At 55.1% G+C, this 25,341-nt stretch overlaps 2 protein-coding genes across 6 annotated transcripts in view; one reads left to right on the top strand and one right to left on the bottom strand.

Annotated features, from left to right (window-relative positions):
* Positions 1-79: 79 nt before the first annotated feature.
* Positions 80-10,639, top strand: SPATA2 (spermatogenesis associated 2). 3 transcript variants are annotated; one of them, XM_070801868.1, is made up of 4 exons: positions 87-226; positions 1,970-2,391; positions 5,989-6,421; positions 7,258-10,639. In XM_070801868.1, the coding sequence occupies exons 3-4, from the start codon at positions 6,101-6,103 to the stop codon at positions 8,488-8,490; spliced, it is 1,554 nt and encodes a 517-aa protein (XP_070657969.1). In that variant the 5' UTR covers positions 87-226; positions 1,970-2,391; positions 5,989-6,100; the 3' UTR covers positions 8,491-10,639. The 3 variants fall into 3 exon arrangements, with proteins under 3 accessions (XP_019828125.2, XP_070657969.1, XP_019828126.2); XM_019972566.2 differs by lacking the exon at positions 1,970-2,391 and having other exon boundaries at positions 80-226; XM_019972567.2 differs by lacking the exons at positions 87-226; positions 1,970-2,391 and adding an exon at positions 292-641.
* An 8,752-nt stretch (positions 10,640-19,391) lies between these two features.
* Positions 19,392-25,341, bottom strand: part of SLC9A8 (solute carrier family 9 member A8) — a 74,889-nt gene continuing 68,939 nt past the window's right edge. For 2 of the 3 annotated variants that reach the window (XM_070801864.1, XM_070801865.1), the window contains exons 15-16: positions 25,193-25,339; positions 19,392-24,273 (exon numbers count right to left, since the gene is read on the bottom strand). In XM_070801864.1, the coding sequence (XP_070657965.1) occupies positions 24,163-24,273; positions 25,193-25,339 (258 nt within the window). In that variant the 3' untranslated portion in view covers positions 19,392-24,162. The remainder of the gene's footprint in view (positions 24,274-25,192; positions 25,340-25,341) is intronic. The other variant, XM_070801866.1, reaches the window with a different exon arrangement.

The following is a 25,341-nucleotide window of genomic DNA, read 5'->3' as shown; positions in this document are numbered from 1 at the left end:
CCTCTCCCCGGCCCAGCGCGCAGCCGCGGCCTGGCCTCCCTTTGGGCCCGCCTCCGAGACGTCACTTCCGGACTGAGTGCTTCCGGGTCGCCGCGGCCCCAGGGTACTGGTCTCGGTCTCCCGCAGCCGGCCGGAGCTCCGAGCGCCCATCCGGGCCCGGCTCCGGCGGCGGCCGCGGCTGCTTCCTACTCACCTCGGCCGGGGCGTCCTCGGCGGCGGTGCCGGGGTAAGGGCGGTTCGGCCGCGGGCGGAAACGGCGTCTGGGGCTTCCCTGGGCGGAGGGGGCGCCCGATTCAGCGGGGCTCGGCCGGCCCGGGAGCGGGGTCCCTTCGCGGCCGGCGAGGGGGCGATGGGCGAGCCCGCCTTTCCGGCACTCCGGGGGCCCGGCTGCTCCTCAGGATACCCGCTCCCCCCCGAGGGCTGCCTCGCAGCCTCCTGGGGACCGGCGGTGGGAGGCTCAGGGCAGCTCAGGAGGAGCACCCCATGTTCGGCGACTAACGCGGCAGCAGAACACCCCGATTCCAGCCGCAGGCAGTTACCGCGCAGTTGGTCCTCAGCCCGGGCTCCGGTGGCAGACCGGGGTTTGTACTCACTCTGTGACCTTGGACAAGTCACTCCATCGTCTGAGTCTCAGTTGGCTGGTTAGTTCAATGGGGAGTGAACCTGTCTGCTCGGGGCCGGGGTGGGGATAAAAGGAGATGCATAGGAAGCACAGACTCTGGCATACAGCAGGCATCCAATAAATGATGCGTGCGTGCTCAGTCGCTTCAGTCGTGTCCGACTCTTTGCGACCCCACAGGACTATAGCCCCGCCAGGCTCCTCTGTCCATAGGATTCTCCAGGCAAGGATACTGGAGTGGGTTGCCATGCCCTCCTCCAGTGGATCTTCGCAGCTCAGGGATGGAAGCCGGGTCTGCTGCGTTGCAGGTCGATGTTTTACCGTCTGAGCCACCAGGGAAGCCACCCCCCCCCACCCCCCACCCCCCGCCAATAAATGACAGCTGCTGTCGATTCGGCCACAGTCCCTGGGGAGGGCCCGAGATTGGGACTAGGGTGTTTTGCACAACTGATGTGGCGCTTAGAGGCTGTAGGAATTACCAGACTGGGAATAGCAGTTGCCAGCTTCTGTGTGCTGCGGGGAGGGGAGCCTGCTTGCTCCAGAGCCCCTCTGCCAGCCGCAGCTGCCACTGGGGAAGCCCAATTTCAGCATCGGCTGAGGCTATTTTCAGAGGTCAGGAAGCCCTCTTTCTGAATCTCTCTGGGATTGGGTTGGGGTGTGGGGACCCTCTGGTGTTTTCACTGCCAGTGGAAGGTTGCCTAGGATGTGTCTCAGGGGCTTGGGGATGAGTGCCAAGGAGTGGGGTGCAGAGGTGGAGGGGGTTGATGGGCACTCCCCTTGCTGCTGTTTGGAGGCCCAGGGAACTCTGAGTGGCCTGAAGCTAGACCAGGGATCTGTAAACCTGTGGACTGGGGCAGTGCCGGGCCCAAAATAGCTTCTGCCTGTGCAGGGAGGAGGAAGCCTTCAGATGCTGCTTGGGGAATGTTTCTGCTTGAATGGGCCAGCTGAGGTAAAGCCAAGCTCATGCTTTGCTATCCAGAATCATTTCAGTTCCGTTCAGTAAGGTTTTAAACAGAGCCAGCTTTCCTCTGAGATGTTTAAAAAATAATTAAAATGCCACCACCCCCCTGCCCCCCGCCCCCGACTGCAATATCTCTCTTCAAAGGGGGGCCCAGATTGTGGGTGCAGGAAGGTGCTGACCAGGTCTCTTGGCTCTGGACACCCACCGATTCTGTTAGGGATGTTCATGGTACCATGCTTTTTTTTTTTATTCTTCCGCCAGCCTGGCATGTCTTGGCATTCCAGTCCTTGGGTTGCTTGGAGAAATTAACGGCTTCTGTCACTGCGCTGTCTTGGTATTCTGTAACCACGCTGTTTTTGCACAGAGCGTGTTTTTTGTTGTTCTTGCAGAGTGCTAGGAATAAATTGCTGGCTCTGTGCTCAGAAGAGACACCAGCTATGACCAGCTACAATGCAGCCTGTATTCTCAGAAAATGAATTCAGGAGGGATGATGTCAGCTGCTTTACCACTGGCCGGGCGCTGGTCAGCCTCCCCTCTCAGCCCTTGAGCTTACGTCATAGAGAGATCTGTGCTCTTCCAGTCCCGCTCCGTGTGAGAAGATGGGAGTCTTGCTGCCACCGAAATTTTTAGAACTCAGCTGTGCTGGCCCTGCCACAGGGCGTCTGCCTTCATCAAGCCCTTCTGAGAAGAGCTATCCAGCAGCTGGACAGCTGTGCCTGAGAGCAGCGCAGCTCAGAGCTTGAGTCAGGGTTTTGGCATCAGACCCGGGTTCAGATCCCCGAGCCCCTTCTCCCTCTCCTTATGGCTTAGGGTGAGTGACTCGGCCCCTCTGCGCATGCACACCGAGTCGCTTGGTTGTGTCAGAGTCTTTGTGAGCCCATCACCTGTGGCCCACCAGGCTCCTCTGGCTGTGGGATTCTCCGTGGCTGTGGGACTACCAGAGCGGGTTGCCATTCCCTCCTCCAGTTGGCCCCTCTGAGCCTCAGTTTTTTCTTGTTTAACCTTGGGGTTGTCGAGTGGATTTTGTTGATTTTCATGGGGCACTTAGCAGAGGGCCCTTCTGTGCTAATCCCTTGGTGAATGGTACTCATGGTAACCGTAAATGAGTGAAGTAAAGGAGGAAGATCCCAGGCCATGGTGCCGGCCACCCCAGGTTCAAATTCCAGCTCTGACCTTTTCAGGCTCTGTTGAGCAGGTTGTTTAATGGTAGAGCCTTGGTTTCTCTCCTCGTAGAACTGTGAGGATTAAACTGGATGATGCAGTTAAAGTGGAAAGCCCAAGGCCTAGCGCACAGTAGGACCACGACAGTTGTTCCCTTCCTTCTTACCTTTCCTCAAGGATCTTGTAGCATTTTCTTTCACCTGTTTCCTCACCAGTGGAGGATGGTTCAAGATTCCCCTTAGATGTGTTTCCCGCCCTTGGCTTTAGGACTTTGAATACCAGCCGGGCTGTTTGCAGCCCTTTTGCTTGTCTATTTGCCAGCCACAAACAAGGGTGGGGACTGTGGTATGGTTACAGCACTGAGCAGACGCAGAGCTGAGCTTGAGGGTGGCTGACTCTGTTTTTGTAAAAAAAAGTCAGTCTCTATTGGCTCAAGCCTGACTTCTTTGGAGAAAAATCATAGCAGTATTTCAGAGGCTTGATGTCGCTCTGTCTAAATTGTTCTCAGATGTACTAAAAAACAGTCCCTGGGGCCAGAGGCCGGATGGAAGCTTCTTTTGGATAAATAAAAAAAAAATGGTAAATGCATATGGGTTTTTTTTAGCAAGGACAGTGATGTCTTCTCTCAGGTTGCAATGCAGTTTTATTTTTAAAGTGAACACACATACTTTGATACTGAGCGGTAAGCCTGTTCAGCTAGAATTCAGGGCAGAGCTCTGTCTTCTCAGCCGCTGTGCCCTCCTGTCCCCTGCCTACGCCCTGTCCCCCTCACTGCACCAGCCTGGGGCCTGGCACCGCTGAGGCCTGCATATTGCTGAGCTCAGGGAGCATGGGGTGGCGGGAGGAACACAGCTTTCCAGTCCTCAGGCCAGGCTTGGAACCTGGGGTCCACCTTTTCCTAACCCTGAGCTTACATAAGCCCATGGCAGATCATGTCATGGAGCCTCGCTTTCTTCCCGCTCCCGCTGGCCTTCCAGAATTCTAAGGAGAGCTAAATGAGAAACGCGAGCGTGGTGAATGCTGACGTGCTTAGCATCGTGCATTTTGCCTGTTTTATCAAATACCTACTGTGTGCCAGGTGCTATTAGGCATCATGGTGAACAAAATAGACATTGTCCTTGCCTTTGCAGGGTTGACTGCTTACTGGATATTGAGGGGAAACAGACAGAAGATAGTAAATGAATAAAGTTGAAAATTTCCCAGAGTATTTTTTTTGGCCACACCCAGTGACATGCAGAACTTACCCCACTAGGGACTGAACCCATGCCCCCTGCAGTGGGGCTGTGGAGTCTTAACCACTGGACCGCCTGGGATGCCCAAAGTTGATGATTTCAGATGGTGATTACCCCAGGAGAATGGGATGACAAGGGCCAGGCAGGTGCGATTTACTGAGCTGGGGTGGTCAGGGAGAGCCTCAGAGGAGTGATGATTGAGTTGAGACCTGAATGATGAAAGTGAGCCGGCGACAGGAGGGACCAGAGGAAGAACATGCAGAAGGAACAACATGTGCAGAGGTCCTGAGATCAAAATGGGCTTGATGTGTTTGAGAAGCAGGCAGAAGGGTCTGTGTGGGTGGACCTCAAAGGACAGGGATGGCTGTTCTGAGGGCCACAGCGACCTTGGGCAGGAGGGAGAATCTGATCCCAAGTGGCACTGCTCACCTGTGTGCTGCTCAGGTCTGAGCCTTGGGCTTCCTTGGCAGGGCAGTGGGTGGGAGAAGGTGGCCTCTCTGTGTCCCTAATTCTCCTGCATGTCTTACCCACCGGGCATCTCCCCAAAACTGGAGAAGCCAGAGGAGTATCTCATTGCCGCCTGTGTGATTTTATGGACTTCCTAATCGTCACCAGGCTCATGGGCACTTAGGACTTCTGAGCCAGACTCAGAGCTGCTGGAGGACTGTGCAGGTCCATCCATTCCACCGCAGCTTGTTTTCGGTCCCGCACCATCTCCCACAGTCAACAGGAGCCCCGCCCCCGCCCCGACACACACTCACTCAAGACAGCGGCAGGCTTTTATGAAGCGTGTGCCCTGCCCTGGCACGGTGACCTTTCCCGAGTCACTTGGTCACAGTCTGCACCCATGGAGCGTGTGGGCAGGAAATGCAGGCCAGGTGAGTGTGGAAGCACACGTCCACCCCAGCGGGAGATACCTGCCTCACTGATCTCACCTCCGGAGAGCGCTTGGCAGGTGTCGCACCTTCTGACACTGGGAGCGCCTGCTTGTGTGCCTCGTGAGCCTACTCTGAGCTGGCATTCTGGAGAGCGTTCTTTTCCTTTCCTTCCCTTGGCTGTACTGGGGCTTCGTTGTAGTCTGCGGGCTCTTTGTGGCAGTGTTCAGGCTTCCCTAGTTACCCCAAGGCGTCTGGGGTCGCAGTTCCCTGACCAGGGATGGAACCCTCACCCCCTGCATTGGAGGGCAGGTTCTTTACCACTGGACACGGGGAAGTCCCTGAAGAGCTTTCTGTACAGACTGCAGAGAATCCTTCTACCAGCTCTGGACTGTAAGAATTATTAACCCCCTTTTTCAGATGAGAAAACTGAATTGAGTACTTGGCCCAAGTAACCTGGAGAAGCAGATCCAGGGTTCACACCCAGGCAGTCCAGCTTTGAAATCTGTCTGTAACCCCTATGGGCTGTGTTGCCTCCCCTGGCCCTGGCAGTATCCCTTGATGAATACCGATTGCTGCAGCATCGTAGCGCCAAGAATACTGATGGATCTGTGCCTGCTCTACTAACAAGTGGCCAGGGAGACGGCAAGAGTGTGTGAATCCTGTGCGTCCAGCTTAGAAGGTTTTGTCCTCTCCCAAGAGAGAACCGTAAAAAACAAAGGTGGGGTGGGATTCCCTCGAGGTCCTGTGGTTAGGACTTATGCCTCCACTTCAGGGGGCACAGGTTCAATCCCTCGTTGGGGAACTAATATCCCAGAAGACAGGGCATGGCCAAAACCCCCGCCCCACAGAAAAACCAAGGCAGATCAAGGGACTCTCCAAGGGTCGGCAGCCAAAGTAGCCTTTAAAAAAAAAAATGATTACAGGTGTGATCATGTACCTGTCCCCCTTGCTTTGAACCCTTCAGGGGCTGCACGGGGATCTTGGAATGAAATGTCTGACTCGTTGAGACCTGAGGCTGGGATCCTGCTGTATGGGCAGCCTTGTGTCCTGTGACCCTCCTCCTCTCTCTGCTTCAGCCTCACTAGCCTTTTCCTTTCATTTCGAGGAATGACGTGCTTCTCGGTCTTCCCCTTCCAGAGCTTTCTGCGGGTCCAGGCAGGCAGCATGTTGATGCTTCTGGCAATGTCCCTGCCTCTAAGCCAGAAGCCATGGAGGAGATAAGGTAGCCCCCGTCCCTGGATCGGATTAGATGGGGAAGCCCAGTTCAATGGATGCAAAATACAAGGATGACTTGTTCCGGAAGTACGTGCAGTTCCACGAGAGCCAAGGGGACGCCACCCCCAGCAGTGATGAGTCCCTGCGGGCGGCAGCCTCCACCCTGCTCAGCCTGCACAAGGTGGACCCCTGTTATCGATTCCGGCTGATCCAGTTCTATGAGGTGGTGGAGAGCTCCCTGCGCTCGCTCCGTTCCTCCAGCCTGCGGGCCCTGCGCTGCGCCTTCAGCGTGCTCGAGACGATGGGCATCAACCTCTTCCTCTGCCCCTGGAAGAAGGAGTTCAGAAGCATCAAGGTAAGGTCTGGGGATGGGCTCTGCATGCTGCTCTCCCCTCTTGCGCCTTCCTGTCCATCTTGGGAAGAGGGTTTGTGCCCGTGTAATCTCCTTCCTCTGCTTGGGCCCTCCTGGCTTCCCTGCTGCCACCTGGCCTCCCTGCATAGTGCCTTCTCTTCACTGGTTGCCCGCCCCTGGCAGCTCACATCTGAAACCGTGAGGTTGGAAAGGTGGGCAGCACCCAGTTATGCAGGGCCTTGGAACCCGGGGCAGGGGCTGGAAATTATTCTAAGGGGGCTGGGAAACTGGCAGGGCCAGGATCCAGTTTCCACTGGAGAAGACGACTCCTGGCGGTTGTATGGGAGGTAGACAGCGTGGAGGCCTGGAGGAGGCTGCCGCGGGCGAGGGAAACAGGGATGAGGGGGGAGGAGGAACTGGAGACCGAGAGTTCTGAATCATTTCAAAGGTGGTGGTGGCTCAGGAGAGTTCCCCGGGTCAGGCTAAGTCTCACGGAAATACCAGAAAGGGTACTCGCATTGCTCCTGGGTGTTTCTGCCTCTGACCCGATTCCCTTTCTCCATCAGTGTTTGCCCTGCACCTCCCCAAGGAACAGGGCCCTTGCAGCCCATGTGGAAGGCCAGTGGCTTTGCTCCCTGCCCCCCCGGGGTCATTTCCCTCAGACCCTTGCGCTGAGTTGTTGGGGAGCAGTAGCCTCTACCTGCCGCCCTGAGATGGCCCCGAACCCCGCTCCCCACCTGCCCGTGTGCAGACTGGGTGCAGCCCGCCCGGGTACAGTCTCCGCGGTGTGTCTGGGAGAGAAGAACCCAGCTCTGCTCCTCTGCCCTCCCTTCCCCTAGACCTACACGGGCCCCTTCGTGTACTACGTCAAGTCGACGTTACTGGAGGAGGACATCCGAGCCATCCTGAGCTACATGGGCTACATGCCTGAGCTGGGGACCGCCTACAGGCTCAAAGAGCTGGTCGAGACGTTGCAAGTGAAGATGGTCTCCTTCGAACTCTTTCTGGCCAAGGTGGAGTGCGAGCAGATGCTGGAGATCCACTCGCAGGTCAAGGACAAGGGCTACACGGAGCTGGACGTGGTGAGCGAGCGCCGGGGCAGCGTGGAGGACGCGCGGGGGTGCGCGGAGGCCCTGCGGCGGCGCGCCGAGGCCCGCGAGCCGCTGTCGGCCTCGATGGCGCGCGTGGTGCTGCAGAAGTCGGCCAGCGAGCGGGCGGCCAAGGACTACTACAAGCCCCGTGTGACCAAGCCCTCGCGGTCGGTGGACACCTACGACAGCTACTGGGAGAGCCGGAAGCCTCCCCTGAAGACCTCGCTGAGCCTGCGGAAGGAGCCGGCGGCCGCCGAGCCGGGGGACGAGCTCAAGGACGAGATCATCCGGCCGCCACCCTCGCTCCTGACCGTGGCCGGCTCCCCGCACGGCGGCGCCGACGACCTGCCGGCCCCTGCGCCCAGCAACGGGCTCGGCCTGCTCCGCGGCCCCTATCTGCCCGGCTCGGACGACGTGGATCTGTACACGGACGCGGAGCCCCGGGCCGCCTACCGGAGGCAGGATGCCCTGCGGCCCGACGTCTGGCTGCTGAGAAACGACGCCCACCCCGGCTACCACAAGCGCTCGACCCCCGCCAAAGAGTCCGCCCTCTCCAAGTGCCAGAACTGCGGCCTGTCCTGCAGTGCCGCCCTCTGCCAGCGCTGCGACAGCCTGCTGGCCTGCTCCCCGGCCGCCAAGCCCAGCGCCTTCCCCGGCAAGGCCTCCGGCCACGACAGCCTGGCCCACGGGGCCGCCTTGCGGGAGAAGTACGCGGGCCAGACTCAGGGCCTCGAGCGGCCGCCGCACCTCCACTCCAAGTCCAAGCCGCCCTCCGCCGTGGCCGCCACCTCCCGCTGTGGCTTTTGCAACCGCCCGGGGGCCGCCAACACCTGCACGCAATGTTCCAAAGTCTCATGTGACGCCTGCCTCAGCGCCTACCATTACGACCCCTGCTGCAAAAAGAGCGAGCTGCACAAGTTCATGCCCAACAACCAGCTGAACTACAAGTCCACCCAGTTCTCCCATCTCGTGTACAGATAGACGCCACCCCTCACCTCCCTGCTCCAAGGGCTACACCTCCGACCTTTCTGGTGTCACGGGGAAGCAGTGTTAAGGCAAAGATCTCAGAAGCAGAGCCCTGCCCTTGACCACGCGGGTGTTGGGGGATCCTGGGGCCGGCCACCCCATGTGGGAGTTCCCTTACGGACTCAGATTATTTCAACTGGTGGCTGCTTTGTCCTCTGGCAGGAGAGAGGGTGGCGCTTCTGTTGGGATTCCTTTTTGCTAATCTCTCCACTCCCTGTTCCTGTTTTTTTTTGTTTTTTGTTTTGGTAGTGGGGGGGGGGTTTGTTTCTTCAAGATGGTTTCTATCTTTGGGACTCTTGCCGACCACTCACTCCCACGGCAAGCCAACTTGGATTGGGAAGGGCCCCCCCGGGTTGCTTCCAGATGGCCACCTGGAGCGGTGAGCTAGAGGCCTGTTGGCTTGTGAAATGAGCCCTCCTGCCACACCGGGCCTCCTCCACTGGCTCATCCCTCCGTCACCGTCCCCAAACACCGGGACCCCCGCCGGCATCCCCCGCCTGCCTTCCCTGCCTCTACGCATCAACGGTGACCCGAGCCCAGGATTCACTGAATGTCATGCTGTTGCCTCCACAGCTCAGCGCAGCTGTGGGGTCTGTGAACTTGGCCCTCACGCTCTGCAGTGTGGACCTTCCACCACGGCACTGACCCCCGGCCCCCCACCTTCTGTCATTTGCACATCCTTCTCTTCCTGTACTGTACATAGATATTTTTGAGATTTATTTTTAAATAAATATTCAACTTGCCGTGTGTTTCAAAGTGGTGAAAACATTACCGATGTAGCTATTTATAAAGATGCCCCAGGTTCTTTAGTCTTCCAGGGGAGGGGCTCATGCCCTTCCACCTTGCTGCCTCCGCTCGCCGCAGCCGGAAGGTTGAGTGGAGCGTGTGGGCGCGGAGGAGGAACAGAGACGATGTCCCCTGGGCTCGTGGAGAGCCGCTGTCTTCCCTGCAACCAATCTCAACACCTACCTCCAGTGTGCACCTCGGGGGGCTCGTCCGGGCTGAGAGGTCTCTGCGCCCGCAGACTCTGACCACCAGTGACGAGTCGGGAACCTCGCCCTGTGGACCTCCAGCCTGGTCTTCGCCGCTTGCTGAGTGGACCTTGCACTGCAGTCTCCTCGAGTCTCAGTTCAGAAGGAAGAGGGTTTGGGATCCCCACCACCCCTCCACCTCAGTCCTCTCCTCTTCACCTGTTTCCAGGACTCGTCTGTAACCTACGCGACCTTTTTGCACTAGAAGTGGGCAGGAGTCTGCGTGCGCCCAGCAGATGGGCGCCTCCTGAGATTCTTAGCCGAGCCTCTCCGTATGTGAATTAACTGACCCCAGATTATCCTTTTGGGTTACAGAGGAGGAGCGGGGCAAGAATCTGAAAATAGAACCGCTTCCGTGTGAACTAACAATATATTTTAGCCATAAGTGTTGGTGATGTACAGAATGTTACGGGGATTGACCTGCAGTGGGTTTTCTGATGGGAGGAGGTATTCAGCTCCTGAGCACATTTCCATCTGGCTGAATCCTGAGGCCACTGTGAATTTGCTGATGTTCTTCCAACTCAGTTGAGAGATTTTAAGGTTTTCAAAATCTCCTATGGCTTTTTAATATATATATCTAGTGGGTCACTTGTAGATACTCCGTGTGTATATGAAGCTGAGTTTCAACCAACTTTATTACTAAGGCCCTCCCACTCGGGGGCACCCATCTTTGATGTTGTTCTTCCTTTTCACATTTCGGACATGTCAGTGCCTGTCCCAGTCCCGACTTTCCCAGTTTTCCATTTTCAGACTGCTCTAGCACTACACTAACTCTTAACCAACCGTGATGCCACGTAACTGACACAGCAGACGGAAGCAGGAATAACCCACTTGTTCTGGAAGAGGAGTCCAGTGTGGGTTATCATCACGGAAACACTGTGTTCATGGGTTGGAATAGGAAATGCTGTGACCGTGCTCCTCCTCGGTGTGTATCTAAATTGTATAAGGTTGCTGTGATCGAGATAAATAGATGCTAATTTAAAAATGCAGATGTTTTGCATTTGATTTCTACCAAGAGTTGAAATGTTGAGAGATGCTTTAAAAAATAATAATAAAGTGTCTTCCATTGTTAATGAAGTGTTTGGGGTTTTATGTCTCTCCTCTCTGCCGCTCTGAAGTTTGGGTTGCTTGGGTTTGTTTTTTTGCTGTTTTTGTTTGCTTTTTGCTCAAACCATGTTTTGTTCTTTAGTGACAGGACTCACATTTTCTCCTCCATGAAACTCACAAATGATAACAGCCAGCATTTGAGTGCTTGTTCTGTGAGACAGACTTTGAAAAAACAAAGATTTGTGTATTTGTTCGGGTTGCTCCGGCCTCTGCTGCGCGGCCTTCTCTCGCTGTGGTGGTCCGGGGCTGCCCTAGTGGCAGTGCACCGGTCTCTCATCGCACTGGCTTCTCTTCTTGCCAAGCACAGGCTCTCGGTGCCCACGCTTCAATAGTTTTGGTGGGTTGGCTCAGTTTTTGCAGCACAGGAGCTGAGTTGTCCCCTGGCACGTGGGATCTTCCTGGACCAGGGATCGAACCCGTGTCCCCTGCATTGGCAGGTGGATTCTTTACCACTGAGCCACCAGGGAAGCCAAGCCAGGCATTTTATATGCTGAGACTTTTGAGATCTCATGTAATAGTCTCGGTCCTCCTGGAAGATAACCTAAATCCCATCTTACAGATGGGGAAACCAAGGTGTGCAGAGTTCAGCCATGCTTCTGGAGTGGGACTGCAGACTCCAGGAGAAATGATTGTTAGTAGTGACAGACAGGAGTTAAATAACAGTGAAGGGTGTTGTGTTAAAAAAAAAAAGCAATCCCATTTAAAAATGTTTTGATTCATTTAAATGCCTCAAGAGGATCCTGGTCAGTGTAATGCTAGCTTGTCTCTAAGAAAGAGAAAGCAGGGCCAAGAATCTTTAGCAGAATCTTGGCTTTTCAGTCCCCTCTATTCAGGGCAGACCATACTACTTACCCATTATAGCAACAATAGGAGATTACTTTAAAAATCAATTTAAGATTTCTTTTTTAAATGAAGTTTCCAGAAACTGATATAACATGGCAAATCAACTTCAATAAAAATAATAAATAAATAATGAAGGTTGACTTAACCTACATGGCAAAAATCTTCAGGGCAATGTAAGAGCAGCTGTGGTTTGGGGACATCCTGGCTTTATCCCCTGGTGGGGTGTCTGTGCCACCACACTGCCCACTCTGGGGACTTGGCCCCACGAGGCTGCTCAGCTGTCCAGGAGGAGACTAAACACTTCTCTCCAGCTCACTCACTGGCTGAACAAATATCCAGGCCTTGGGCCAGACGAAGGCCCAGGTGCTGGGTTTGATTTTAGCGACAGCATGGGAAAGGGCACTGCCATCCTGGCTTCCTGGAGACGAACACCCAGCCTGGGAGAGCTAAGGAAGCCAGACACTCGCTCCTGATGCTCCTGTATCTATCTGAAGGGGAGCAGAGACTCTGAGCAGCTTGCTTGATTTGCATATGTAAATGACAAGCATATTTAAGCATCACCAGGCCCACCAGCTGTACAGCATTACCATGAGCCTTGCTGCCAGCTCTGAGCACCAACCTGTGGTACCCCACACACTCAGAGGGATAGAGCCGTGGCAGACATTGCCAATTAAACTCTGGTAGCTGCTCACCCACCCTCCCTTGCTAATAAAAGCCGGGAGGTTTAGACATCTGGCCAGCAGGATAAAGACTGCCTTTCCCAGCCTCTCCTGGAGCTGAGCACAGTCATATGGGTAGGTCTGGTCCGTAGGATGGAAAAGTGCTGTGACTTCTAAGACTCGTCCTTCAAAGAAAGAAGCTTGTGCCTCCCACCCTGACTGTGCTGCTGGAACGGAGCAGCTCTGTGCGACTCTGAGGCAAAGGTCAAGGCAAGGCGGGCATGGCAACTGGCTGGAAGGGGCTGGCTCCCTGACACTTAGGAAGCCAGCATCTCACCTGGCCTGCCCCACCTATCTTCAGATTTTATATGCAAGAAATAACCTACTCTCTTGCTTAAACCCACATTTGTATTTTTCCATTTGCTCATTTTAGAAAACTTGATTTACAAAGAAAGCCAGACGAGAATAATGATGCCGCATGTACACTGAACCCAGGGCTTCAGTGGTTGAATGGTTAACGACTTCCGGCCAACCTGATATTTTCTGTACCTGTCCATCCACTTCCCTGACTCCTAAATTCCCTGGAAGCAAATTCAGACATCTGTTTCATTTAGGAACATTTCAGTTTGCATATCTAAAAGACAAGGACTTCTAATACCCTGACCGTATTTGAATTTTTATAACAATTCCTTAATTAAGCAACAGATATCAAGCCAGTGTTCCCAGGTCTGGTTGTCTCCTAACTGCATACTTTAAAAACTGCTCACCCTGGGGTCCCAATAAGGTCTCACACTCCAGTGGATAGATCTTTAAATCACCTTAATCCTAAAGGCTGTCCCCACGGAGGGACACTTCTCATTCTTTTTCTTTTTTATTCCTCTTGGAATGTATTTGTTGAAGAGACCGGGTTGTTCGTCTTTTGGAGTTTGCCAGAGTCTAAATTCTGCTGATGGCAGTCCCTGCTGCTGTTTATCGAGTTCCTCTGTTCCCTCAGCCTCCTGAAAATTGGCAGTGGGATCTTTTCTTTTTCAACTCCTTTCTGTTTATTTGAACATATTGTTCAAAAGTAGAAAAATAAACATTTCTTCTGCAGCTCCATCAATAAGGGGTGAGAGAAAGTCACAAGGCAGAATCGGGGCTTAGTGGATAAAGAGGGTCAGGGTCCCAGACGGGGTAGGGCTGGGTCCAGGTCTGCAGACACGCAGGTCTCCACTGGCAACACCTCAGGTTCTTATAAGGAGACTGAAGGGGTTGAACGGGACAGAGGCCTCGAGGCAGCCTTGGGACCCCTTGGGCCTCCTGGGGATGCAGCAGTGGTGCAGGCGGCCCTGGGGCAGCAGTCCCGCCCTGGGCCGAGCCCGGATGCAAGCCTGGAGCTCCAGGCAGATGTGGCACGGCATGTGCAATGGCCGGTCAAGGACGACCCCCAGGGACGATTGGGCCACGGCCCCCAGGACCTTCAGCATCACGACTAGCTCTCCCTCCAGGCCACAGGGCGCTCCACACCTGCATCCGCCTCAGGTCCTGGGTCCCGGGGAAGAGGCGAGAGCTGCAGCTCCCGTTCTTCAGCGAGAGTGACTCTGCCAAGGCATGCTTGGCTCTCTTGAAGCCCTCCGGCTCCTGTGGCAACAGGGAAGGGAACCGGCCCCCGTGGCAGCCCATCCCTGCCACGGTGGGCTTAGATGTGGGGACAGGGCCTGCTCTGGCCAGGTCCAGCCAGGTCCAGCCTCACGATCAGCAACACCAGGACCCAAGCTGCAGCCACGGCTAAATCTCAACGGCTTGTCTGGCCCCAGGGCTCTGCTTTCAGCCAGGCGCGTGGGGCAAGCCCAGCTGATGTGTGCCAAGTGAAAAGGCAAAGGGAAATAGGAATCTCCACTTGGACTACAGAGGGGGGAGTGGGTGGGGCCAGACGCCCAGCCAGGTGAGCTGGGGCCTGTGCCAGGAAGGAATGAGAGACAGATTCAGTTGCAGAAGAGAACTTTGTTTCTGAGAAGTCCCCTGCCCAGAGAGACTCTGGGTTAGGACTCCGGGGAATGCCTTTAGCTCACTGACCTTGGGGAGCCCCCGAAGGAGGCTGACGCTGGTGGAAGGATGGGAAACTGACTCTCACATTGGGGCAGGGACATAGAGGGGGTGGGTAAGTCTGCCTGAGCGGCAGAGAAGGGGCATCCTTTGAAGGTGCAGAAGTTTTAAAGTCCGCTGTGGCCCTCTTTTCTACTGCTACTTTTGTTACCTATGCTTTTGACATTAAATCCAAGAAACTGTTGCCAAATCCAGCTTCATGAAACTTTTGTTTTCTTCTAGGAATTGTTTTTTAGTTTCAGACTAAAACTAAATTTGGATCTTCAATCCATTTTCCATTTTGTGTATGCTGTAAGGGAAGGGTCTAGCTTCATTCTTCTGCATTTGGATGTCCAGTTTTCCCGGTACCATTTGTGGAGACGGTCCTTCCCCCACTGACTGGTCTTGGCGTCCTTGTGGAAGACCTTCGGACCACATACGTAAGGGTTTAGTTCTGGCCTCTCTCTTCTGTTGTTCTCTATGTCTGTCTCTGTGCCAGGACCACACTGTTTTGATTACTGTAGCTTTGTATGTAATGTGTTTTGATAAGCCCTCCAGAGTTTCTGTTGTTCTTCAAGACCGTTTTGGCTATTCGGGGTCCCTTGAGATCCCTTTTAAATTTTAGGAACTTTTTTCCCCATCTGTGCAAAAATGCCATTGGGGTTTTGATAGGGATTACATTGAATCAGTAGATTGTTTTGGGTAGTATGGACATTTTTAATGATGTTCAGTCTTCCAACTTGTGAACACAGGATGTCCTTAATTTGTGTGTTCTTTCAGCAATGTTTTGTAGTTTTTGGTATACACGTTCTTCACTGCCTTGGTGAGATTTACTCCTAAATATTTTATTCTTTTTGATGCTATTGTAAGTGGAATTGGGTTTGTAATTTCCTCTTCAGATTATTCGTTATTTGGGTATAGAACAATGAATCATAGAGAATAATGTGTTGATTTTGTATCCTGCAACTAATTCTTACATTCATTCTAACAGGTGTGTGTGTGTGTAAAATTTTTAGGGTTTTCTACATGTAAGATCATGTCATCTGAGAACGGATATAATTCTACTTCTTTCTTTCCAATTTGAATGCCTTTTTATTTTTTTCCAGCCAAATTGCTCTGGCTAAGATTATCAGCACTATGTTCAGTAGAAGAGGCAAGAGTGGGCATCCTGGCCTCTTCTCGAGGAAGAACTTCCAGTCTTTCACCGCTGAGCATGAAGTTAGCTGTGGCACATGCGCTTTGGAAATGGCTTTTATCATGTTGAGATAGTTTCCTTCCATTCCTAGTTTGCTGAGTGTTTTTTTTTTACCATGAAAGTGTGCTGAATTTTGGCACACACTTTTTACGCGTGAATTGCAACGGTCATGTGGTCTTTATCCTTCATCCTGCGTGCTGTATCACCTGGTAGTTGACTTTTTTTTCTTTTCAGTAGTTGATTTTTGAGGCTTGCTCATTTGTGGGTTGGGTTTTTTGTTGTTGTAAGAACACTTCATAGATGTTGTCTTTTTTTTTCAGGAGGCACATGGCATCGAGTTCTGTCCCTTTGGGATATGAATAGCCTTTAAGGCTGTTACTCAGTACTTAGATCCGTTATTTAACTGGAGACTGCAAAATAGAGATATTCCAATCTTAAACGATATTCCAATCTTAGTCTTAATCGTTTGGCAACTGGAATACTTCTATAAAAAGAAACTTTTCTGTGGCGCTGTGAATCTCTACCCGGGACAAAACTGTATAAAACTAAATACACGGGCACACACAGGACAGCATGTGAAACTGATGTCATGGGAGCAAGGCCCGTGCATTTCACCAGTTGTGCCAAAGTCAGTTTCCGGCTGTGATATCACTCTATAGCTGTGCAAGATGTTCCTCTGAGAGAAACTGGGTGCAGGGTACACGGAACCCTTCTGTACTATTTTTGCAACTTCCTATAAATCTAGGACTTAAAAAAAAGTTAAAAAGAAACATCCCTCCTCTTTATGAAAAGCAGGATAGATGTTTACTTCTTTCCCTTTATTTTTACTTAGAATAATGAGTTGATGCCTTAGAATCCCCTAATAGTGACTGATTCTTTTTAAACTTATTTGTATTGGGGTACAGCCGATTAAAAATGCTGATAGTTTCGCTTCAGAACACTGAAGGGAGTCAGCTGAACATATAACATGTATTCACTCTCCTCTAGATCCAGTGACTGATTTTTAACAAGTATTACTCTGAACTCATTGATTTCAGTATATCTTAAGTATTTCAACCCACTCCATTATTACTGTTACTGACTTTCAAGTCCCATCTTTGTTCAGTGGGAACCTCCTCAGGCTGGCTCCCGAGTCCTTTTGACCTGACCCTGAAACCCCACTTGCTTCCTCACCATCTGCTGTAATGGGGGCTCCAGGTTTACCTTATACATTTCCTGTCCAAGTCCTGGAATCGAAGGTTTCTCCAAAGAGCCCTGGGTCCTCTCCTTGTGAAGTGACATAAACCTGCTGCGAGCTCCGCAGGGAGGTCAGTTCCAGGACCGGTTAATCCCCTTGTCCGACAGAGGCGTTAAGGACCGGGGCCCCGGCAGGTCGGCGAGGCCGTGCCTCGTGTTAGAGTTGCCGCCACAGGTCCGAGGAGCACTGCATCCCCACAGGATGGGAGAAAAAGGCCAGACAATGGGAAGAGGGCACTTCCCTGCTGTGAGTGACCATTTTTGAGTGTGAGGAAACAGCTGGAAATTCCCTAAGACGTTGCTTCCCTCTCCTGCCGGGACTGGGTCAGAGGCCTGTTGCTTAGCCTTCTCAGGTGAGACAGCGGAATGACCAGGAACGGCTTTACCTCCGCTCGGCACCTCTGGGCGTCCTATGCTGGTCACAGGGCCTTCAGCTCTGTGTGTGACCCTCCCCTGCAGCTTTCCGGCCTCTCAAGGAAAACCCTTCTTCCTTGGCTTGCTCCCCTTCACCCTGTTCAGTTCACTCAGTCGTGTCCGACTCTTTGCGACCCCATGGACTGCAGCACACCAGGCCTGCCTGTCCATCACAGTTTGCTCAAACTCACGTCCATCGAGTCGGTGACGCCATCCAACCATCTCATCCTCTGTCGTCCCCTTCTCCTCCCGCCTTCAATCTTTCTCAGCATCAGTGTCTTTTCCAATGAGTCAGCTCTTTGCATCAGGTGGCCAAAGTATTGGAGTTTCAGCTTCAGCATCAGTTCTTCCAATGAATATTCAGGACTGATTTCCTTTAGGATTGCACAGTTGGATCTCCTTGCAGTCCAAGGGACTCTCAAGAGTCCTCCCCAACACCACAGTTCAAAAGCATCCCCGTCACCCCGAGTGCGTGCTTTTTCTGGGCGATGAGAAGGTTGAAATGTGAATGACAACACCCAGCTTCCCTAGGTGCCGCTCTGGCTCCCCTCGCCCTGACTCTGGGGCTTTGTTCCAGGCTGACTGGGCTCAGCACACTCCACTTCCCAGTCTCCGCGCGGCCACCGGGGCCTGGAAGAGCCTGCTCCCTATCTGCCAGAGTCCCCACTGCTCCCGGGCCCACTGGCATCACCCTTGCGCAGTTTCACTAGGCAGGAGAACCCCTTCTCTGAGCCCAGTCTCTGTCACAGGGGGATGGGAGCTGAGGGCCACGGGCACTCCACCAGCCCTGCTCCTGACCTAGTTCCCCGCTGACACCAGCAGGCGTTGATCGGCCATGCGGTTGGCAGCTCAGGAACCGAAGGGGCCAGCATGTGATAGATGCTTTCCCCACTGCCTCCTTTGGCCAGGGGCGGGGGAGGTGGGGTAGCAGCGGGAGGCATTGCAGGGTCGAGGGGGACCGAGAGGTCCAGTCCTGGCCTCCCGCCAGAAGGCTGCTCCCTGGGGTCAGGACAGGTTCTCTTGCCTGGTTTCGTTTATCTCACATGTGTTTTCTGTTTGCATCTGTGACCAAAGGCTTCCCAGATGGCTCAGTGGTAAAGAATCTGCCTGCCAGCGCAGGAGACTCAGGAAACACGGGTTCCATCCCTAGGCTGGGAAGATTCCCTGGAGAAGGAGATGGCAACCCACTCCAGTCTTCTGCCTGGAGCATCCCATGGACGGAGGGGCCTGATGGGCTACAGTCTATCGAGTCGCTAAGAGTCAGCACACACGCACAGCCTGTTACCATAAGCAGCTTAGGATGCCGTTTGGAAGTATGAGAGGGTAACAGCACACTGAGCCTCAAGACTTCCCACTTAACAGACATTGCCACCACCGTCCATCCAACTCTTGCAGCCGTGTGGGCTCAGAGCCTGGCTTCAGTCTGGCAAAGGCCCACCACAGGCTGGCCTGCAACGCCAGGGGCCTGGTGAGGACGCGTCCCTTGCATCTGTGCGAAAGCAGTCGTGGGCTGGCTGAAGGCTGGGCACGGCCCAAGCCGTTCCCACAGAGGGACTGTATGCTTCGGCCACTCAAGATGGTTGCTCTCTTGCTCTTGGTACATCTCCTGTTCGACCAGCCCATGCTTCCCTCACATGACTGTCCAGTCCTCTTAATTACAGGGCTTAATCAGATCCTGGTAACTGAGTCCATCTGACATCAATCCCCCCCACCTATTAAAGGTAGCCGCTTCCTCCCTGGGGTACTGAAGGCCACCGCAGTGTTCTGCCCATCAGCTGCTGTATACGGTGGGGTATCACTCCACCTTGTGTATCGACCTCTGTGTAAGAGCCCTCCATCTGCCAAACCATTAAACCTTCCCTGGTGGCTCAGACGGTAAAGAATCTGCCTGCAATGTGGGAGACCTGGGTTCGATCCCTGGGTTGGGAAGATCCTCTGGAGAAGGGATGGGCAACACACTCCAGTGTTCTTGCCTGGAGAATTCCATGGACAGAGGAACCTGCTGGGCTGCTGTCCATGGGATCACAAGGAGTCGGACACGACTGAGCGACCAGCACACACAGCAAACCATCAGGGCCTCTGCTGCTGCCTCTGGGCGATGGTCTCAAGGCTTGTGGGCCTGTGGGGTGCAGCCCCACGGAGACAGAGGCAGGAATTGGGCCCCTAGAGCCCACGCTCCTGCTCATCACCCCCTGCGTTCTGCACCCACCTCTGGCAGAGAGAGCCGAGCCATGTTGGCAGAGCTGGGCCTAGGGGCACGCGACCCCTGCCTTTGCAAAGCCACAGAACACAAACACAGAAAGTGGCTCAGATTCAGCAGCTTTCGTCTTTATTTCTAAAAAAGCATCCAGTGACATTACCGTTTTCCATCCACTTCTGAACTCTTTAAGAGCCCAGCGAGATGAGGCAGTGGCTCCAGCACAGCAGCCGCAGGCCCCTCCACTTCTGACCCACCCCCCAACCCGCAGCCCCACTGAGAAGAGCAGCAAATCATTCTTCAGAGACCAGGACCGGGAGTGCCTGGGGGAGGACAGAGGAACAAGGTGGCCTCCCCATGGTCCTTTCTTTTTTACAAAGAAAACCAGTCAAAAGAATACAAGATTCTGATTAACCTTGAACACACCAAGTTTTGCAGGAGCTGTACTGGAGAAAACGTTCTACATTCCCAGGTGGTGCAGTGGCAAAGAATCTGCCTGGCATGGAGACTCATGAGACGCAGGTTACATCCCTGGGTGGGGAAGATCCCCTGGAGGAGGAAATTGCACCCACTCCAGTATTCTTGCCTGGGAAATTCTATGGACAGAGGAACCCTGGAGGCTACATATAGTCCATGGGGTGGCAAAGAATCGGACATGACTGAGCACACACACAGCCACACACCTCGAGGAGGCCCAGCGAGTAAGGCGCCTTCTCAGCTCCGCAGAGCAGGGCTGGGCCCGGAGAAGCGGCTCTCGCGCGTGGCTGGCCGGCTCCTTGGATGGGTCCCCAGCGCCAGCAGGCGACCTTTCCCTTCCGACCACCAAGCTGCACGCTCCTCGTCAGCCCCGCAGCCTCAGGGGCCCGCGGCTGTGCGCCAACCACTCAACCTTCTCGCCTGGAAGCCAGGATGCTCCTGCAGAGCAGCTGGGAGAGGCCCTGCTCCTGGGTAGGAAGCACCACACATTGTTTCCCGCTGGGATTAGGGACCATGTCCTCTGGGGTGAGCATCGGTGACGTGGGGTGGGCCAGGGGCCATTAGAAAGTCTGCCTTCGTCTGTCACAGAGGGCAAGACGGTGAAGTCCCTGCAGGTCTGGCTCCATTTGTGAGAGAAATGGCGGGAGACTGAGCGGAAGGGAGCTGCTTGCTCCTTCTCAGCCTTCATTCTGACTGTGGTGTTTTCATTTAACACATATTGTCTGGGGCTTTGGAGACTGGGCTCCCGGTACAACAGCTTCTTAATGATCCTGGCTGCTCCATCAGGAACCTTTCAGATTTGGTTTCCTACCCACCACCCAGCAGGGGACACATGTGCCTGCGTCCTGGAGCCAGTGAACAGGGAAGCCTCGAAGGATCTTTTGCTCTTTTTGGCATTTAAAGGCTAACTGACGGTCAGTCACTGCTCAGAGTCCTCACGCCAGACTCGGGGACCAGCTCCAAGGCCAGACCCACCCTCAGCCAGGCCTGTGCCTCGGACCGCCCCCAGCCCACCCCACCCTGGCTCTTCTCACCAAAGCAGAACGATCCTCACTGTGGCCTACCCGCTGCGGGCTCTGCCAAATGTGTGGGCCCCTGGGGGCATGTGGACCTGAGACCCCACGAGGCCACCTCTGATGCAGGCTTCAAGGAGAAGGCGCCCCACTCAATGATTTTTCCACATGCCGCTGTACACAAAGGAGTCTGCAGGCAAATGAGGCCGACGTGTGTGTGGGGGGGTGTGGCGCACAGGGTCTGCCAGGGCCCCGCCAGCACCCCAGTCTGAAGAGGTGGCTTGCCTGGGGGGTGGGCCCTTTGCCCGGCTCCTGGGCCGAGGGTCTGAGCCCCAGACGACGGGACTGAGCCACCTTCTGCCTGGCCTCGCGCCAGCCCAGCCCAAACTTGACCTCCGGAGGCCCAGGAAAAGCTAGCTTCTTCCCCTGTAAGGCCTCACACCCCAAACCTCCAAGTACGGTTGTGCCCAGGGGTTCTACAACCACAGGGATGCTCGGGGTGCCTTGGGGTGTGGGCTTACTGCTACAGCACTCCCCAAGACAGCATGTCTTCAGAGTTCACTGGCTGACTGACCACCTTCCCCAGAGGCACTCACTGACTCTGCAGCCTTCACCTCTCTGTAAAGTCATTGCCTTCTCTGTGTGCTATAGATCTCCTGTCCCATGTCCTGGACCTAAAAGGAAGTATGTGGGAAGTTATAGTTATGCTGGGCTTTAAAAAATCTTCTAAGCGTTTACTGCCCCAAACAATAGACCTATTACGAACAGTAAAGACAAAGTCAAAGTTGCTCAGTTGTGTCTGACTCTTTGAGACCCCATGGACTATACATACAGTCCATGGAATTCTCCAGGCCAGAATACTGGAGTGGGTAGCCTGTTCCTTTCTCCATGGCATCTTCCCAGCCCAGGGATCCAACCCAGGTCTCCCCCATTGCAGGTAGATTCGTTACCAGCTGAGCCACCAGGGAAGCCCCAGGAATGGTAAAGGTAGACCGCGGTTTTTGATTCTCAGGCAATGACAGCTGAAAGAAGTCCACCAGAAAAACCTCTCCACCAGCTCTGGCCTACGCAAAGGTGAACCGGCAGCAGCTGAGGAACACAGGCTCCCCGTATCCTCGCGGGCTGCTCTCCCACACTGCGAAACCTCGACTCGGCCAGCAGAGGGCAGCAGCGGCTCACGGAAGGTCCAGGCTGGTGCCGTCCAGACCAGGAAAGGTTCCCCGGCAAGCACCTCCACACAGCCAAGCCCCAGACACCTTCCACCAAGCCCCTCACGTGCTTCTCTACTTAACGTCATTCTCAAGTCTCAGCTAAAAGTGGGAGGCCAGGTGAGACTTGGTGACCAAGAGCCCAATGAACTGAGAAGAACCTGTTTCCATTGTCTATGAACTCACAACCAAAAAATATTCTTTTCTGGCACGCTATTGAATTTACAATGTAACTTACACCTCAAGATCTGACTGAATTTCAAGGCGGGCAGGGGGAGCACGTTACTGATGAACTGAAGAATGAGAGGACGATCCGGTCTCTGAGCCCTGCTGCCCTCCCCCCACCCCACGTATGGACAAAGGTCCCCTTCGCTTGATCTTTTAGTTTTCCACTAAAAAAAAAACGGAAATGATGGAGACCAGAATCAAGCCTGGCATTAATCTCCCAGTGGGGAGATTAGGTGAAGTAAAATAATCCTATTTGGCTCAAATTATGAGGTTAACGTGGGACGTGACAAAAGGAAGTGATCACCTTTTAGCAATCAAGTACAGATTTACTTTTCATGCCCAAAAAGGAAGCCGCGGGCTGCCTGCCTGCCTGCCTGGCTTCACACCTACACTTCTGGGGAAAGGGGAGGGGGGAGGGCAGGGGTCCGGCCTTGCACACAGGCACGCGAGTCCTGGAAGGTCCTGAGGTCCGTCCCTCCTCACACCCTGAGCCACCCTGCCTGGGGCAGAAAAGATGGAGACAGCTCTGCTGCCAGCCCAAGGTCCACGCCGGCCCACCGGGTCCCAGCAGAGCCAGGGATGTGCTCGCGATGAATTACACCACCCCAGGGGGTGCCGAGTTCCGAGGCTCCAGCTGCGACCCTGAGCCACATACAGAAATTGCCGTTGGCCTGGGGATGCACAGAGCAAACAGGTAGAGACGTGTTAAAGGGCCGGTGAGGGGGGTGGATGCGGGTCAGTCAGTAACTCCGGTCATCTGGTCATGATGGACAGCTCACCCCTTGAGATGGCCCAGGGGCCGGACCACCGTGCTGTGTGTGTGAGAGAGAGAGAGAGAGAGAGCGTGCGCGCGAGCACGTGGAAAGGCCCTGTGAGTGAGTCCCGGTAGCCGGTAGCCGTAGCTGCTCCGGCACGGCAGGTGAGGAGCCGATGTATCCGGCTCCAGGCCACGGGAGTCCCGGGAGGGGGTCCAGGGAGGACAAACAGGACCCAAGACGGCAGAGAACAGGGAGCAGGAAAGAAGAGATGCTCATGAGTTGACGGCGCAACGGGTAAACCGTGGGCGGAGCCCAGGGAAAGAGGCCTGGGCAAAAAACGACACTGCTAGGCTCTCACTGCTCCGTCAAAGTGCATGAGTTTAAACTGAATTAAGATAGCAGCTGCTGGCCCGCATAAACCCCGCGCCTCCAGGTTTCCCCTCCAGAGGGCGCTCTGACCTTGCAGAGAGGCTCACTCACCCCCCAACCAGGGCTGCAGCTTCCAACGGGCTGGAAGGCCTGTGCCCGCGCGGTTCCAGTGTAAACATTCACAGCATTCCCAGAGAAGGCGGGAGCCGCCTGCCGCCCGGGGAGACAGCCTGTGAGGTGCCAGTCAGAGGTATAACAAAAAAGGTCACTCGGTTTCTCTTTCTCAAGGAGCGCGAGCAACATCATTAAGGGTCGGGCGAGGGTCCGAGGGTTCTGAGCCTGCCGCTTGGATGAGAACTGCTGCTGCTGCTGCGGCCAGCAGCACCGTGATGAGGAGCAGGGAAGCGGCGGCCGGCTGCGACCCCGGGGGTCCCGACGCCCACCCAGCAGGGAAGGGCTCCGTGATGAAGGCAGCGGCCAGGGACGGCGGCGACTGCGCACCGCGCTCCCGAAACACCCCGCACGGCGGGTCCTCTCGGGCACCTTGTCACGGACACCTCGTCGGACAGATGGCTGCTCCCTGGCTCCGGAAGCAGCACGAAAAATCTACCTGCACGGGGCCCCTCCAGTCTGCGGGCCGCGGTCAGGTCCAGTGAGGAGCGGGGAGGGGGCGCTGCAGGGCAGCCAGCCGGCCCCGAGTGTGTGAAGTCCTGGGCTGGGATGACCCCGGCCCGGGTGTCACCCTCCTTCTGTCCGCCCTGAAGAGCGGAGAGCTGCCTGTGCGCGCGCCTGGGGGCCTTGCGGGGGTCCTTCCCGGGCGTCGCTCGGTCACAGCAGCTCCTGCTCGTCGTCGTCCTCCGAGCCTGAAGGGCCCTGGCGCACCTCTTCATACCACTTGTTGGTCAGCGTTTTCATCTGGATGCGCCCGTGGTGGAGGTCCTGGGGCGGGAGACGGGGCAAGCCCCTTGTCAGTGGGTCAGGGTCAGGGTCAGGGGCAAGGCAGGGAGGGACAGCTGCTTTGTGCCTTGTGGCAGGCAGGGCGCACAGGCAACTTCAAAGTGCTAACTGACTAAGGGCAGGCTGAGATTTTTCTTTGTGGGCAGAGGTAACAGAAGGTCTCACTCAGAACAGGAGGCGGCAGGATGGCTTGATGTTAAAAAAAAAACCTGGCCTCTGCAATCAGACACACCTGGGCTCTGCTCTCAGCCCTGCCCCACACTGGCTGTGTGACCCCAGGACGGGGACTCCACCTCTCTGGGCCTCAGCCTCCCTGGCTATCAGGTGAGGCAGCTCACTGCGTCTGCCGCGTGGGCTGGTGGGAGAAGGAAATGACGCCATCATGGCGCAGCGCCTGGCTCCCACTGAGAGCTCACGTGCTGAAGGCACGCTGACGCTGCAGGAGGAAGGCGGGGCTCAGAAGCAGAGCGGAGCCGCCGCTGGGGGAACCCCCAGCCCGGGCCTGCACAGGCGGGGTGACCGTTTCACTAGAGCAGGCCCAAGCTGGCCCGAGACGGGCGTCACTCCTGGTCACCCAGAGGTCAGTGGTGCCCGGAGGGATGGATGGAGCGAAAGCCCTGAGCTTCGGGCCACAGCAGGGCTGAGATTCCTCAGCCAGGTTCAGAAGCTGATCAATATCCCAAGACTACCATCCAGGGAAACCAAACTGTGTCAAGAAGCCTATTATTAAACTAACACTAAATAAGGCAGCAGAAGAGAGACAGCAGATGCCCAGCCCCACAAGCGTACCCAGCCCTCAAGCCTGGGAAGGAGAGAAAGCTGAGTGGGAGGACACCCCCACCCCACCTGGCACGTGGGCCTTCCCTGCCCGCCCCGCTCCGGCCCCTAGCCTGCGTCCCACCTCCCGGGTCAGCCGCCGCGTGAAGAAGGGGTTCAGGTACTTAGCGTCCAGCCACAGGAAGCCCTTGAGGTCCTGCCGTCTGATGTAGTGGGCCTCGTACTCCTCCTCCGTGAGCTCCGACAAGTGCTCCGACTCGACGGTGTTGCCCT

The sequence above is a fragment of the Bos indicus genome, chromosome 13 (assembly GCF_029378745.1).
Source record: "Bos indicus isolate NIAB-ARS_2022 breed Sahiwal x Tharparkar chromosome 13, NIAB-ARS_B.indTharparkar_mat_pri_1.0, whole genome shotgun sequence".
NCBI lineage: Eukaryota > Metazoa > Chordata > Mammalia > Artiodactyla > Bovidae > Bos > Bos indicus.
Note: the sequence above shows the minus strand (reverse complement) of the source record. Positions and strands in the feature narration are given on the sequence as shown.